The sequence below is a fragment of the Sminthopsis crassicaudata genome, chromosome 5, assembly GCF_048593235.1.
Source record: "Sminthopsis crassicaudata isolate SCR6 chromosome 5, ASM4859323v1, whole genome shotgun sequence".
Lineage (NCBI taxonomy): Eukaryota > Metazoa > Chordata > Mammalia > Dasyuromorphia > Dasyuridae > Sminthopsis > Sminthopsis crassicaudata.
Genome location: NC_133621.1, coordinates 186,750,698 through 186,766,074, shown reverse-complemented (window position 1 = coordinate 186,766,074; position 15,377 = coordinate 186,750,698). Strand labels below are relative to the sequence as shown.

The window sequence follows — 15,377 nt, the reverse complement described above, 5'->3', positions numbered from 1 at the left end:
TACTTTTTGAAGGATTTTCTGACATATATATGTATATATATATATATATATATATATATATATATATATATATATATATATATATATACACACACATATGTATATTATTTCAGGGACCTGACATTATTTTGGTCATAGATTGTAGTCTGTAACTCAGAAGATGGTCTTCAAGATCATGTAGTCAATCTGGTAATGAGCCTTTCACAACCATGTTCATGTTTATGGATATAAAGTTTAACAACATTGTATTTGCATCTAACACTGAACCTGATGAAATATATTCTATTTAAGAAAATCGTCATTCCTGCCCCATCTTTTGAATCATAGTCAATGCACCTCAGATGTGATTTCCTAGAAATAACAGTGGCCTAATTTTATAAAGAACAAATATATGCATTAAGGATATTTGGGTGACAACTCTACTTTTTTATAAGCAGCATACAATAGTGGAGGGAACAATGGAAGAAACTGGATTTGAATCTTGGACATTTAATGGCTATATGAACCTGGGCAACTCAGATTCTAAGTGTTTCAGGAGAGCATAGTGGAAAGATTATTGAATAAGGAATCCCTGCTGTAACGCTTAGAAATTGTGTGATCCTGAGCAAGTCATCAATTTCTCTTGACTTTAAGTTACCTGTCTATTAAAAAAATAAGATAAGGAACACTAAATAATGGTCTTTTAGTTCTGTTATTTCTGAATCTATGATCTTCTGGTATCTAAAATTGATAATATGTTCACTGCCTATTTTAGAAGGTTGTGAAAGTATTTTTGTAAATCTGAAAATAACATATAATATACAAATGTGAGGGATATATAATAATTCACATATACACAGTAACAAATGTGAGTTATTTTTATACTATTATAATTACCTTGAATGAGAGCCATATGTTAAAGAATATAAGCAAAAGAATCTTGTAAGACTTGGAGTAATACATAAATGTGAGACTATTATTATTGTAAATGACTAGGACTTTATAAATATGTATATATTATATATAAGTTTCATATATATATATATATAAAGTCCTAGTATATATATATATTATGTATATATATATATATGTGTATGTGTGTGTATGTGTGTGTGAATGATTACAGATATTAAAAGTTTCTCTGAGGGTGACTGTGCCCTTGCTCTTTAAGTTGAGAGGTGATAGCTAAAAATGTTTTAGTCTGTGTTGGGAATAATTGCCTTGATGGTCCAAGTAAAATCAGAACAATCCAAATTGGCGAAACCAAATCCTATGAGGATATCTATGTCCCTCACTTTTGCTGATGGGGAAAACAATTTGATGAAAAAGGATTCAGAAGAGTGATCTTAGAGGAAGTGACTGGGTCCAAGGACCTCTGCCATTTTATTCTTGTACAAATAAGATTCTTTTTAAACTCCAGTTGATTATTTGGATGACATGTGCTCTCTGTGCCTAATATGTGATTTTGTGGTATTTTTTCAGGGTAAAATTGTGAAAATTCAAGGTACTTGCTGTGATACATGTGAGTATGACTATTTCCAATGCTATAGTCTCCAAAACATTTCAAAATGAAGGAGGGAGTGGGGTATGTGTATTCCTTTGTAATGGATGTTCATAAAATCATGAATTAAGGCTGGCACACCTTTAAGTCACTTCTAGGTCATTTATAAATGAAAAAGTAAGTGACTTCCTCACGTTCCCATGATGGTCACATAAAGTAATAAAAGAAAGAACTTGAACTTGAATTTAGATTTCCTAATTCCAAAGCCAGTGCTTTTTCAATTCCATCTTTTGTGTTTCTAGTGAAACCCCATTTTTCTATATCAAATTCTACCTTTTTCAAGAAGCATTTCTTAACTGTAACTTCCTTTCTTCTATTCCCATAGGATTCATTTATATAATTCACTTAGTCCTTATTGTATTTTTGTTTGCTGTTCAATTATTTTCAGTCATGTCTGACTCTTCATGATCCTAATTAAAGTTTCTTAGGCAAAGATATTAGAGTGATTTGCCATTTCCTTCTCCATCTCATTTTACAGATGAGAAAAGTGAGGAAACAGAGTAAAATTACTTACCCATTTAGTAAGTGTCTGAGGTTAGATTTGAACTCCAAGCCTGGCACTCCATACATTATAGTGCCACCTAATGGCATATGACTCCTACTGCTTTAGTTGATTGTTTATCTCTCCATTGGTATTGTCTACTAACTGAATGAGAAGCTATATTGTGTTTAAACTGATTCTTAATATTTCATAGCAGCTTTAGAACTAGATTTTAATCCTTCTGATTATTAAGTTTGTACCTTAAAGTTAAGGCACTTAACTTTTACTAGTCCTAGTTTCCTCATGTGCAAAACAGAGATAGTAATCTGCTCTTTCTATTTCTCATCCTATTATGAAAGTGTTTTGTAGATTATGAAGAGCCATTATATTCTGTAAAGATGGCAAACTCAGGGACAGTTCTAAGGAATGCTGCAACCAAATACCAAGTTGAGAAAATAAATTTTTAAAATTATTATTTTCCCCCTTTCTCTTGAATTCATATATGAAAAAAAGGAAGACAGGAAACCATAAAAGACATTTGAATCTCCATGGATAAACTCTATAATTTATTTAGTGAAAAGAGAAAATTATTTACAACAGAAACAAGATACTTTTATTGAGTTTTGTGTTTATGCTGTTTTAAGATCAAAACTAAAAGGAAAGGGGGAAGCTAGGTGGCGCAGTGGATAGAGCACTAGCCCTGAAGTCAGGAAGACCTGAGTACAAATCTGATCTCAGACATTTAACACTTCCTATCTGTGTGACCCTGGGCAAGTCACTTAACCCCAATTGCAAAAAACAAACAAACAGAAAAAACTAAAAGAAAAAAAAAAAAAAGAAAGGAAGCCATAGTCACAGAAAACAGGAGATTATATTGCTGTGAATTTAAAGGGAGATTTTCTGAGTCACTCTTTAAAGTCTTGTCAAATAGCACAATGATAAGAGACTAGATTAATAATCAGAGAACGGAGGTTCATCTACATCTTTGTCACTACCTATATGATCTTAGACAATTCACTTAACATAACTAGATTTCAGTTTCCTCATATAAAAAAATGAGGATTTTGGATTAGATAATTTCTAAATTTGACTAGTAAGTGTCTGAAGCTAAATTCAAATTCAGGTTTTCTTGATTCCAGGCCCAAATCTCTACATAAGATAAGGGTGTTATTCTTTATAAATTGGAGTAGACTTGTATTTAGAATTATTAAATGGAAATAAAATCTTAGAATTGAAAGGAGTTTCAAAGTGTCGTTAAATTAAACTTGTGCTTCAGCATGGTGCTCCTCCTCTAGTCTTCCAGCCTCTATTGGAAGACTTTTAGTGACGCAAAAGTCACTATTGCTTGAGGCTGTACATTCCACCATTAAATAGCTATTTTTGTTTGGAACTTTTTTTCCTAAATAGGTTTCTATTCATTGCTTCTAGTTTTTCCATCTTTCTCTAAGGAGAATTAGTCTAATTCCTCTTCCATGTGACAGCCCTTCAAATACATGGAGATCACTATCACATCTCCTTTGCTAAGTTTTTCTTTCTCTGTGAGACATTTTGAATTTCTTCTGAAAACCTTATTTGGAGTGATCACTATCCAGATTATTTACTGATCTGTCTACCTTGCTGTAAACATGTGCCAGTTTGTCAATGTTCTTCTAAAAGTGTGGCTGGCAGATGGGAATTGTCCAGAGTAAAGTAGAGAAGACCTATCATCCAGAACATCTCCCATCCTGTCTCTATGGACACTAGTCTTCTCTTAGAGGAATTTAAATGGCACACTGAATAGTTTTGGACCTGGAATCAGGAAGACCAAGACATTTAATAACTATATTATCAGGGAAAATCACTTAGCCCCTATTTCTTACTTTCTTCATCTGTAATATTATAAAATATTAATTATTAACAATATTAATTAATTACTAATTAGTGATATAATAATGACAATAATAGCACCTATTCTCCCCTTCTTGTAAGGATAAAATAATATTTTAAAAACACTTTGTAAACCTTATAACATTATATAAATACTACCTATTATTTTTATTAATGTAGTTTAAATTCAATTAGCTTTTGGGGATAATCATATCATACATTTGATTCATTTAACTTATAGTTCCCTCAACACCATACCTCCTCATATTTTTTGCAGAAACAAATATTTAGCTATGCCCCCTTCATTCTATGCTTCTAGAATGAATTTTTAAAATTTTGATTTTCTGATTTTATTGAAATGAAGCCTAGAACAAGTGTCTATTAAATTTCAGCTTCTTAGATTCTCAAATGCATATGTCACAATTGTGTATGAAATCCTGAAATTTTCAAAGGCAAGTAGAATGCCATAGTTGGCTATCACTGTCATAGACATAAGAAAATGCAAACTAGAAAGCTCAGCCACTTAAGAGGAAGGCTCCTTAAGAGTTTCTTGTATGCCCTATTGCCTAATTCAGGGTTGAGATCAAAGAAGGCACTTAACAAATAATTACTAAATTACTTATCAATAATTAATGAATTGATTTAATTAGTATCATTAATTATTAACGTAATTGTATATTTGATGTTAATAAATACTTTTTAATAAAGTAATTATTAAGCAAATTATTGAATTGCTTTAGAGACTCTGAATATAGTAGAATATAAAGTCTTTTACTTTAACAGAACCCAGTACAGTGCCTGATCATATAGTGCCTGCTTAATAAATAATGAATATTTATTGAATAAATGATTGAAAATGAATAAATGAATGAAAAAACATTTTATCAAATGTTTACTAAGTGTGAGGCATAGGGATAGAAACAAGTCAGTTAATACAATTCATTTGTTCAAGCAGCTTAAGAGAATAGATAATACCTAAAGGTGAACTAGATTTAGAGAGGAAAGGTGAATAACATGGTTCGAAAAGGGAGTGGTATGGCATCTTGTTTCTGGACAAGATAAAGCAAAAGATGGCCCTTAAAAAGCCTACAATCTCAGGGACAGAGTCCAAATTTAATAATGAAAAGGGTGGATTTCTTGTTTATATCTCTTGCTTATTAGCTTCCCAATGCAACTGAAAGTGTAATGGGAAAGGAATGATTTAGTCATGAGGTTTGCAGAAAATGAAGACTAATCCTCCTTTCTGTAGGAAAGGAAGGAAGAAAATTGTCTTATTCTTTCTTTGCCTAGGGTAGCTAGGTTTTTAGTAGATAAAGTGCAAGGTCTAGAGTCAGGAAAACCCAGGTCCAAATCCAACTGCAGACATGAACTGACTGTGTGATCTTGGGCAAATCCCTTAACCTTGTTTGCCTGTTACTTGATCTGTAAAATGAGTTAGAGAAGAAAATGACAAACTGCTCCAGCATCTTTCTCAGAAACCCCTGCCAAGGGGTCAATGAAGAATCAAACATGTCTGAAAACAACTAAGCAGCAAGACTTTGCCTCTGACTTTTCCAGGTTAGTCCCCATAATCATTATCCAGGGGAACAAGTCTTGTGAAGATGTGGCCTGGTAATGCTGGTCTTGTTTCCTCCCTCTTGGAGAAGAAAGTTTTTAGTACTAAAGTTCCCAGTACTGTCAGAGTTCCACATTGGAAACGAATAAACTTTTATTACTGGAAATAATCCTGAAGAAAATTTGCTACCATTTGCTTTATCATGATACCCAGAGGACCTTTGATTTGGTTGAAATCTATATTTCTTGTCTTTTCCCATTAAAAGATAATTTACTTTTCCTATTTGCAACTCTCGCACATTAGAATAATGCTTTGCACATAGAAAGTGCTTCATATCTATCATTCATTTATTTATTCATTCATATTATTAGACTTTTATGTGAAGGAAATTGTGTCTAAAAAAACCCACAAAATTCCTCAGAAGCAGCCTAGCTTATTGCCAAGGACTTAACTGTCTATCACTGTCTCTGTTTTCTAGGTATCGAGCGTGAATGCAAAGATATCACTGCTAAATTACAGTATGTGAAGATTGGAACTTGCAAGTCAGAAGTGGAAGTCAATATCCATTATTGCGAGGTAAAGTAAATGATGGGGGGCTGTGTTCAGAGACCCAGCTATAATTCCCCATCCCATCATAGGGGTGAGGGTAGAGTGGAGAGACTGCCATTGTAGAGAACAACGCCTACAATTCCTGAAGAATGTGGAAAATGGCTATGAGAAATTGGGCAGATAAGACCAATGAAGAAAAGAAAAAGGAATTGGGATTATTTGAGTCCTCAAAGAAGGGTAGCTGGGCAAAAGAAAAATGAAGAAAAGAAAAATTAATTAGGATTATTTGAGTCCCCAAAGAAAGGTAGAGCAAAAGCTTTATAACTGCCTTGAAATCAATGGAAGGAGGCTGGGGGCAAATACTTTTCTATGTCTCTTGAGGATAAAACAAGGTTAATATTGTCCCAAGAGTGATTTGAGTGAGGCACATGGTCAGACCTATTAAATATGGAAATGGATTGTGGCTTTTCCCCAGAGATCTTTAGAAATAAGATAGAGGTCTTCAATTTTCCTGGGGAAAGGCATTATCTTACTTGAAAGCAAGAGGATGGACCACAAGGCCCATCCTGTCTGTGGATGCTGTAATCATTATCCTGACCCTTTCTTGTTCCTTATTTTATATATTCCCTGTTTTAGGGTAAATGTCCCAGCAAGGCCATCTACTCCATTGATACCCAGGATGTACAAGACCAGTGTTCGTGCTGCTCCCCAACTCAAATAGAGCCTGTGAGGGTCCCCCTACAGTGCACTAATGGCTCTGTGATATACCACGATATTTTCAATGCCTTGAAGTGTCAGTGTTCTCCCCGAAAATGTACCACATGAAGCTCTTCAGCAATGGAGGAGGGGACCTGCATTTGCTTGCTGCTGGAAAAATGAAGCTTTTGGTTCCTCTTTACCTTCTTGGGACTGCTTCTCAGTCTTTCTGTACAGTGGTCCCCTTTCCCCCATAGCCTCACAATAAAGTCACATACCTTGTCATGCAAAGGGTTTAATGATTCTTTTTGTTACATTAGGGGACTGCCTTGATTGGGGAAGGATTGAAGTTGGGTTAAGGATGAGGAACTAAGCCCGAGCTTGATATATCTGTAGTTTGTATGTGGACTTGGTGGGTATACATGTGGCTCTTGAGTTGCTGTTATAGCAAAAGCAGTCCATATTTGTTCATGTGCTGCCTTCCTTAAGCTTACAGGAAGGCAGTGTTAATACTATCACCCAGCAAGAAAGTGTAATATGTTCATCAAGTAATAGTGTTCTACTTAAGATAGCAGCCACGTGATATTTGTCCCAGTCTCCCTGGTTTTTAGAATCATTCTGACAGACTGCATAACTCTGGATGCTGGCGTAGGCTGGAGATAAAGCAAGATTAAAATCCAGTGATCAGAATTTGAATATAGATTAAAAGATGATAAATTAGGATAAAGAATTATGGGAAAATTATTGGATAATAAATTTCTTTGCTCTGATCCTCATCTGGGCTTGCTCTTCTCATTTAGGTACTTCTCCTTCCTCTCCCTCCCCATCCCTGTGCATTTTCATAGGATACAATCACTCTGTCCACTGAGGCCACATACTTAGTAGACATAGGGGAAAAATGTGAAAAACCTTTAATAATTGGGATTAACATGGAAGTGTCCACCTAATTATCACCTAGAAATTTTCTCCTGTTTGCCCTCCCAGCTCTTTTATTCCAAGTTACTCAAAAAAAGTCTCAAAGCACTCAGCTTCCATGGAGTATGAGAAAGATCAGGGGAAGAAGCCATATGTCTTGGATTCTACCTCAGAGTTAGGACTCTGGATAGCAGAGAAGAGGTGCTTGGCTCCCAATTTATGGCTCTGGATCATGGACTAGGACAGGCAAAGCAACACAAGGATAATATGTTGACCTGGCACATGGTACCCCCATACCTCTCATACTCTCCCACCTTTCTTTTCACCACGAGTGTGAATCCTGTCAGCTGAGAGCCACTGAGTCAATCTTGCTTCCACTCTCTGATATTCACAGATTGCTCCTACCAGCAATTCAAAATCCCATTTTCCAATCCTGCTTCTAATGATTCATATGTCAAGCAAGGATCCTCCAGTTCAGCTTATATGCATTCTTCTGTTCCTCATGCCCCTAGTGACTTTTAGGCAGTGATACTTTTTAAATTATAGTTTTTATGTACCAGATATATGCATGGGTAATTTTATAGCATTGACAATTGCCAAACCTTTTGTTCCAATTTTTCCCCTCCTCCCCACCCCCTCCCTGAGATGGTAGGTTGACTAATACATGTTAAATATGTTAAAGTCTAAATTAAATAACAACATATATATATATATATATATATATATATATATATATATATATATATATATATATATATATACATGTCCAAGCAGTTATTTTTCTGCACAAAAGAATCAGACTTTGAAATAGTGTACAATTAACCTGTGAAGGAAATCAAAAATGCAGGCAGACAAAAATAGGGGTATTAGGAATTCTATGTAGTGGTTCATAGTCATCTCCCAGAATTCTTTTGCTGGGTGTAGCTGGTTCAGTTCATTATTGCTCTATTGGAACTTATTTGGCTCATCTCATTGTTGAAGATGGCCATGTCCATCAGAATTGATAGTCATATAGTATTGTTGTTGAAGTATATAATGATCTCCTGGTCTTGCTCATTTCACTCAGTATCAGTTCATGTAAGTCTCTCCAGGCCTTTTTGAAATCATCCTGTTGGTCATTTCTTATAGAACAATAATATTCCATAATATTCATATACCACAATTTATTCAACCAATCTTCAATTGATGGGCATCTAGTCAGTTTTCAGTTTTCTGGCCACTGCAAAGGCACAGGCAATGAGAAAGGCAATAAAAGAAGAAATTAATAGTTCTATAGACCTATATGTTCTTAACTGGGTCCAGACACTTTTCAGTATCTCCTTAATCTGTTTTTCTCTTATTAGGAATTTCCAGTATTTCTCCCTCTCTCTAGTCCCAACAGAGGTAAAACACTGTTACACCTACCACTTAGCAAAGAAATTGGGTTAAATACTAATGTTCTGTGATTTAGTAGCAAAAGTTAAGACCTGAAAGGTCATTCAGGTATTTATTTGCTTGTGTGGTAACTTACCTTTGGGGGTATTTCTTCATTTGAGGTTAAATTGAAATAAGAATAAAAAATAATAAAAATAACAGTAATCATACTGATAATAGCTAGCATTTATATAGTGCCTACTATGTGCCAGGCGCTGTGCTAAGTGCTTTACAATCATATTTGATCCTCAAAACAATCCTAGGAGGTAGGTGTTATTATTATCCCCATTTTTACAGACAAAAAACTGAAGCAGAGATTAAGTGCCTTGTCCTATATATAGATCATATAGCTATAAATATTTGAGGAAGGATTTGAACTCAGGATGATAAGTCAGTTTGACTGGAGACCACCATTCTATCCAATTAGTCTAATCTTTTTCCATTTCACAATCCTTCAAATATTTAATAGCAGCTATCATGTCCCTTGGGGCAGCTCACTAGTTATGTGACATTGTGTAAATCACTTAATCACTTAACCTTGTTTGCCTCAATTTCTTCTTCTGTAAAATGAGCTAGAAGAAATAGCAAAGTACTTCAATATCTTTTCCAAGAAATTGCCCAAAAGGGTCACAAAGAGTCAGGTATGACTGAAAAATAGTTAAGCAACAATCATATCCCTTACCAACTCAAACTTCTTCTCTATACCAAACATTCTTAGTTCTTTCAACTCATTAGTTTGAGGTTCACTAAAACCTTTAACTCTTTTTCTTTATTTTTCACTTAACAGTATTTTATATTTTTCCAATTACATGCAAAAATAGTTTTATTTTTCTGTCTTTTTCTTTTCTATATTTCTTTGCTACAAGCAAGCAGAAAGAAACAAAGATAGTTCTTTTTAGAACCTTTCCCTCCTTTTTTATTGTTTTCTTTTTTTCTAGTTATACATGCATTTTTTAAAATTCACATTTCTTTATAAATCATGTTGGGAGAGAAAAATCAGGACAAAAGGGAAAAACCACAAGAGAAAAAATCAACATAGCATGTGTTGATTTACCTTCAGTCTCTATAAAGATAGTTTTTAACATTCATTTTTTTTATTAAAGCTGTTTATTTATAAAATATATCCATGGATAATTTTTCAACATTGACCTTTATTTTTATTAAATTTTGTCTTATTTCATGTGACCCAAATGTTCTAGTTTTTCCAGATATTTTTGGAAGCTCATACTCTCATTCAACCATTACCTTTAAGTTTTGTGTCATAAACAAACTGACAAAAATGCCCATTTATTATTGTTTTGTTTGAAGCATAGGCCCAAGAATATAATCCTGGCAGTCCTGAATAAGACACCTTTTTCCATATTGACATTAAACCATTCATGATTGCTTTTTAGATCTAGTCAATCAATAAATTCTAGGCTCATCTATTTTATTTTCTAGCTCATATGTATCCATCAGATTTACAAGAATAACTGGAAAGACTTTTCCCATTGCTTTGTAGAAATCTAGACAAACTAACATTTCCCTGGTCAGTCAAAAAGGAAAATAAGATTAATGTGACATTTTGTTCTTGATGAAACCATTTAGGCTCTTCCTGATCTCATTTTTATGTGCTCATTAAATATCATTTTAACTACCCATCTTAGAATTTTTCCATGAATTGAAGTCTAGAGATGTATAGTATGTTTTCTTTTCTTTTTTGGAAAATTGCTCTTTTCTAACTCTATGAATCTTCTGTTCTCTATGATGTTTTCAAAATCATTGATTGTGGCTCAGCAGTCACATCTGGCACGTCTTCTAGAGCTTTGGAGTAGAGTTCATCTGGGCCTAGTGACTTGGACTCATCCAGGGCAGATCGGTGTTCTTTTGCTATCTGGAATTTTGACATCCAATTAATCATTGTTATTCTGTTCTTTCCAAATACAAAGATTATTCTTTTTGGCAGAGAAAATAGAAGCAAAGTAAGAATCATCAGCTTAGTCTTCTTTGTATCATCTATTATCATCATCCTATCAACACTGGACAGCAAATTTTCTCTTTGATTTACCTCTTTTCTCTACAGTGCTGAAAAAAAAATACTTTGTTTTGTTTTGTTTTGTTTTCCTCCAGTTTCCTTGCCAGCCTGAGTTCATTCTAAGCTTTAGAACATATTACACCATTCTTATGGGACTATGATTTTTTAAATTTCTCTTTTGATACTCACTTTCTTTTCTTTTTTTGATTTATGCCTTTAAAAAAAATCTAAGTTCTCTGTGTGTTCTTTTCAGTCTTTTTCTTCCTCATTTAAATTTTTTTCTTTGTGTCTTCAGAATTTCATTCTTGAGACCTTTCCCTTCTACTGAGTTGATTCTCAGTATAGAAATTTGATCTAAAGTTCCTGCCTATTTTTTCTCTTAAGCTTTTTAAATCTGTTCATCAAATATCTATAGTGCGTTTTAGCCTATGCCCATTTTTTTCCTTTTCTATCACAGACTTTAAGATGGTATGATCACATCCCTATGAGGTTTCCATAATTTCTACTTCAACCGCCAGTTCCCTTTGTTGGTTTCTTCACCTTTTGAAGGATAAAATTATCATTAAGGTAAGTAGGAAATAATTAGCTGATCTGCTTTTGGCAAAGAGAGAGAGTACTCCAGCAGATTTCTAGATAATTAAGGTCCCCTGTCACTGCTATTTCATACCTTTGTGTCAGGTTTCTAATCTGTTTCCAGAATTTACATGTTTCCTCTTTATTTTTAAAAAAATTGTTATTTATTTATTTAAAAATTTTGTGTTTCAGATTTTCTCTCTTCTTACCACTTCTCTACTCACCGAGAAGGCAAATGATATATTATCAATTATCAATGTGAAATCATGGAAAACATATTTCCATATTAGCCATATCAGCAAAAAAAATTGAGAAAATTTTACTTCAACTTGCATCCAGAGTCCATCGGTTTTCTCTATGGAAGTAGATAGCATTTTTCATCATGAATCCTTTGCAATTGTCTTGGATCATTATGTTGATCAGAATAGCTAAGTCTTTCACAACTGATCATCCTTACAGCATTGTTATTACTGTGCACAATGATCTCCTAGTTCTTCTCACTTTGTTTTATGTTTATATAGGTCTTGCCATCTTTTTTTCTTTCTTTCCTTTTCCTCCTCCTCCTCCACCATCATTTTTATATCACAATAGCATTCATCCCAATCATATGCCACAATTTGTAGCCATTTCCCAATTGATGAACACCCCCATTTTTCAATTTTTTTTGCCACCACAAAAAGAGCTGGTATAAATATTTATAAAACATTTAAACAAAACTTAAATTATTTAAATAAAACATTAAATATATAGGTCCTTTTCCTTTTGATTTGATCTCTTTGGGAATGTAGAAATTGTAATGGTATCATTAGATAAAAGGATATTTATAGGTTTGTAGTTTTGGGGCATTGCTCCCTCATTGTTCTCCAGAATGGCTGGACGAGTGTTTTTCTAATGAGGTATTTCATTCTATTTTTTCATTTATTTGACTTTCTTTTATTGTATATGGAAGTCTCAAGGAATCCTCTTTCAGTTACCCAATTCTAATTTTTAAGGAATTATTTCATTTAATGAGCTTTTGTACTTCTTTTTACATTTTTAGTCAATTCTACTTTTTAAGGAATTCTTTTCTTCAATGAATTTTTGTGGCTCTTTTATCATTAGGCCAAATTGATTTTTAAAGTATTATTTATGCCTCATTTTTCAAACTATTAATTATCTCTTTATACTTTTCTTGAACCATTCTCATTTATTTCCCTAAAATTTCTCCCTCTAATCTTATTTGTTTCTTTAACACTTCCAGGAATTCTTGTTGAGCTTGTGTCCAATTAACATTTATCTTTGAGTCTTTGCATGCAACTGTTTTCAAATTGTTGACTTTTTCTAAAGTTTCCACTTTGATCTTTCCTGCCACTGCAGTAGCTTTTTGTCGCCAAGTTCTCTTTTTGTTGTTTGCTCATTTTTCCAGTCTATTTCTTGACTCTGAACTTTATGATAAAGTTGGCTAGTAGGAGTAGGGAGGCACTGTGCCAAGTGTCAGGGTTTTTGGTGTTACTATTTTCAGAAATAGTTCTGGGGCTCTGTACATTTTTGATGTTTCCAAAATGATGTAAACCTGGGAAAAGTATGATTATTGCCTTCCTGCCTAGCACCTTGGTCACTTGACACAAAAAGAGCTAGAATTTCTTTTCACTATAAAACTGAGACCAGGGCCCCTGTTCCCTTGTGATAGACCCCCAATACACTTCTAGGCTAGGGAATTGTATCCTTAAACTGAGTAGGGGTAATAGAGTTGCCAATAAGTGCCAGTAAAGGGTTCTCTGTAATCTCTTTCTGACCAATTGTCCAATCCTCTTACTGTCTCTTGACTGAGGGCTTTCTAAGCCACTATTGTTGTTGTGCCCTCATCTAAGACCTACTGCTAGTGCTCCTGTTGGGCTGCATTCCTGTCTGTGCCCAACCTAAGTATTGCAAACCTTTCTTGTGGATCTACTAAGTTGTCTCAGGCTGGAAAAATATCTCTTATGAACTTTTGTTGGAGTAACAGTGTTAACACTGTTGCTCCAAAATTAGATTTGAAGTGTTACTTTAAAGTTGGTTAGAAAGAAATGGTGGGAGAGTTCAGCTGGGTTCTGACATATCTATCATCTCAGCTCCCACTCCTTTTCTTTCCACTTTACAGATTATATGTATACTCTGATGATAAATTCTGTTACTTCCACTGCTGATTTTCATCTGTCCATGATACTTCACTTTTCTGAGTCCCGGATTTCCTTACTTGAGTATATGTATCTTTTCAATATACAATGTACTCTCTTTTTCTCTTCAGCTATGTAGTTCCTTCTTCAGATGGTATACTTTTCCGGAGCTATATTATTGATTTAATAACACAAAGTCTCTCTCAGTCTCATTTACCTTTTTTGTGTCAGTTAGAAGTCCAGCCTAAATTGTTAAGTTACACATTGTACTTTTTTTGCAGACATAAAACCATGGGCTTTATTGTGGGGCTTCTTTCTCAGAATTGATTTTCTGTATTTCTGGTCATCTCTGTTATTTTTATTCTTTTATCATAGCTATGCTTTATGGCATTGAACTTAGTCCATATTTTTCTATTGAAAAGCTCTTTTGGTTATATTGGCAAGATTCAAGGTAAAGTGAATTTAAGCAATTCCAGTTACTTTAGATACTCTTTACTCCTGGCCAGAAGTCTGTTCCTACATTTTATATTTGGAATTATAGGATTCCAAATCCCATTCTCAGACACTGTCTTTTTAACCAGTGATCACTTCCCAAACTTACCTTTCTCTTTTGAAGCCCATGATTTTGATTGGCATTTAGTGATGAAACAAAACACTCTTTGTGTTTATAAGTTCATTAATTTCTTGTCTAAGATTTCACAGTCTTCAGCAATGCTTTCTAGGTTCTTTTGAGGGACTGTTAGAAATGGATAGCAATCATCAGGTTGGGCAAGTCTTAGGAGAGTCTCTATCATGGCTTGAATACCCACATTGGGAAGACAGCAGACATTTATATTGTTACTGCTAGAGAAATCATCAACCACCATGTCTCATCTTTTCTTCCTCTGATCATTACTAGATGACCTTTTATCTGATGATATGTCTGGATACACATGGAATTGATGTAGGGGAGACAGCAGTGATTCTGAAGTCCTTTTGATCTAAAAGTGCTCTTGTCTATCAATGATTATAAAAGTTCTCTGACCTAGGTATGTAATAATATATGTAATCATATTTCTTCCCTTAGATGTATTATAATCCTGAAGCCCCCTGACCTGAGAGTGCTCTTGTATTAACAATCTGTTTGTCAATGATTTCAAAGTGTTCTGGCTTTAGGATAGTCCTAAATCTGCGGGTCAATGATAACCAAATTCCTGAGACCACTCCTCAAATCTACATGTAAGCCATTAAATTCACAAATAAGTAACATGAATCTCTAATCCAACTCAGTATAAATCTATCCCCTTCTCTCAGATCCCTAGCTAAATTCTCTTGGAATTTAGTCCACTTATAATGCATTATAATTACAATAAAACTGCCCCGTGACTAGGAAAATGGTTCAAGCCTGCAAATTCTTTTGAGATACCTCACAACATCAGTTTGGGACCCCAAACTTTTGGGGTCCCTTTCCCAACCTCAACAGAATCAGCTCCCTCTTCTGTGGGAAGAACCTATTATCTACAGGAATAAATTATCTGTTGCTACCTGTCCTTTTCTTTTCCCATATTCTTCTACTTTTCATTCTTTACACAAAGGTCAGGATTCTCCTCCCCATTTTAGGTCTTCTACTTCTTGGTTTTTACATTGCAGTATTTACTCTT

The 15,377-nt window shown here is 34.2% G+C and overlaps 1 protein-coding gene across 1 annotated transcript in view; it reads left to right on the top strand.

Annotated features, from left to right (window-relative positions):
* Positions 1–6,978, top strand: part of VWF (von Willebrand factor) — a 203,412-nt gene extending 196,434 nt beyond the window's left edge. Inside the window, exons 50-52 of the mRNA XM_074269040.1 lie at positions 1,462–1,501; positions 5,921–6,018; positions 6,628–6,978. Coding sequence (XP_074125141.1) covers positions 1,462–1,501; positions 5,921–6,018; positions 6,628–6,816 — 327 coding nt within the window. The 3' untranslated portion in view covers positions 6,817–6,978. The remainder of the gene's footprint in view (positions 1–1,461; positions 1,502–5,920; positions 6,019–6,627) is intronic.
* Positions 6,979–15,377: the final 8,399 nt, after the last annotated feature.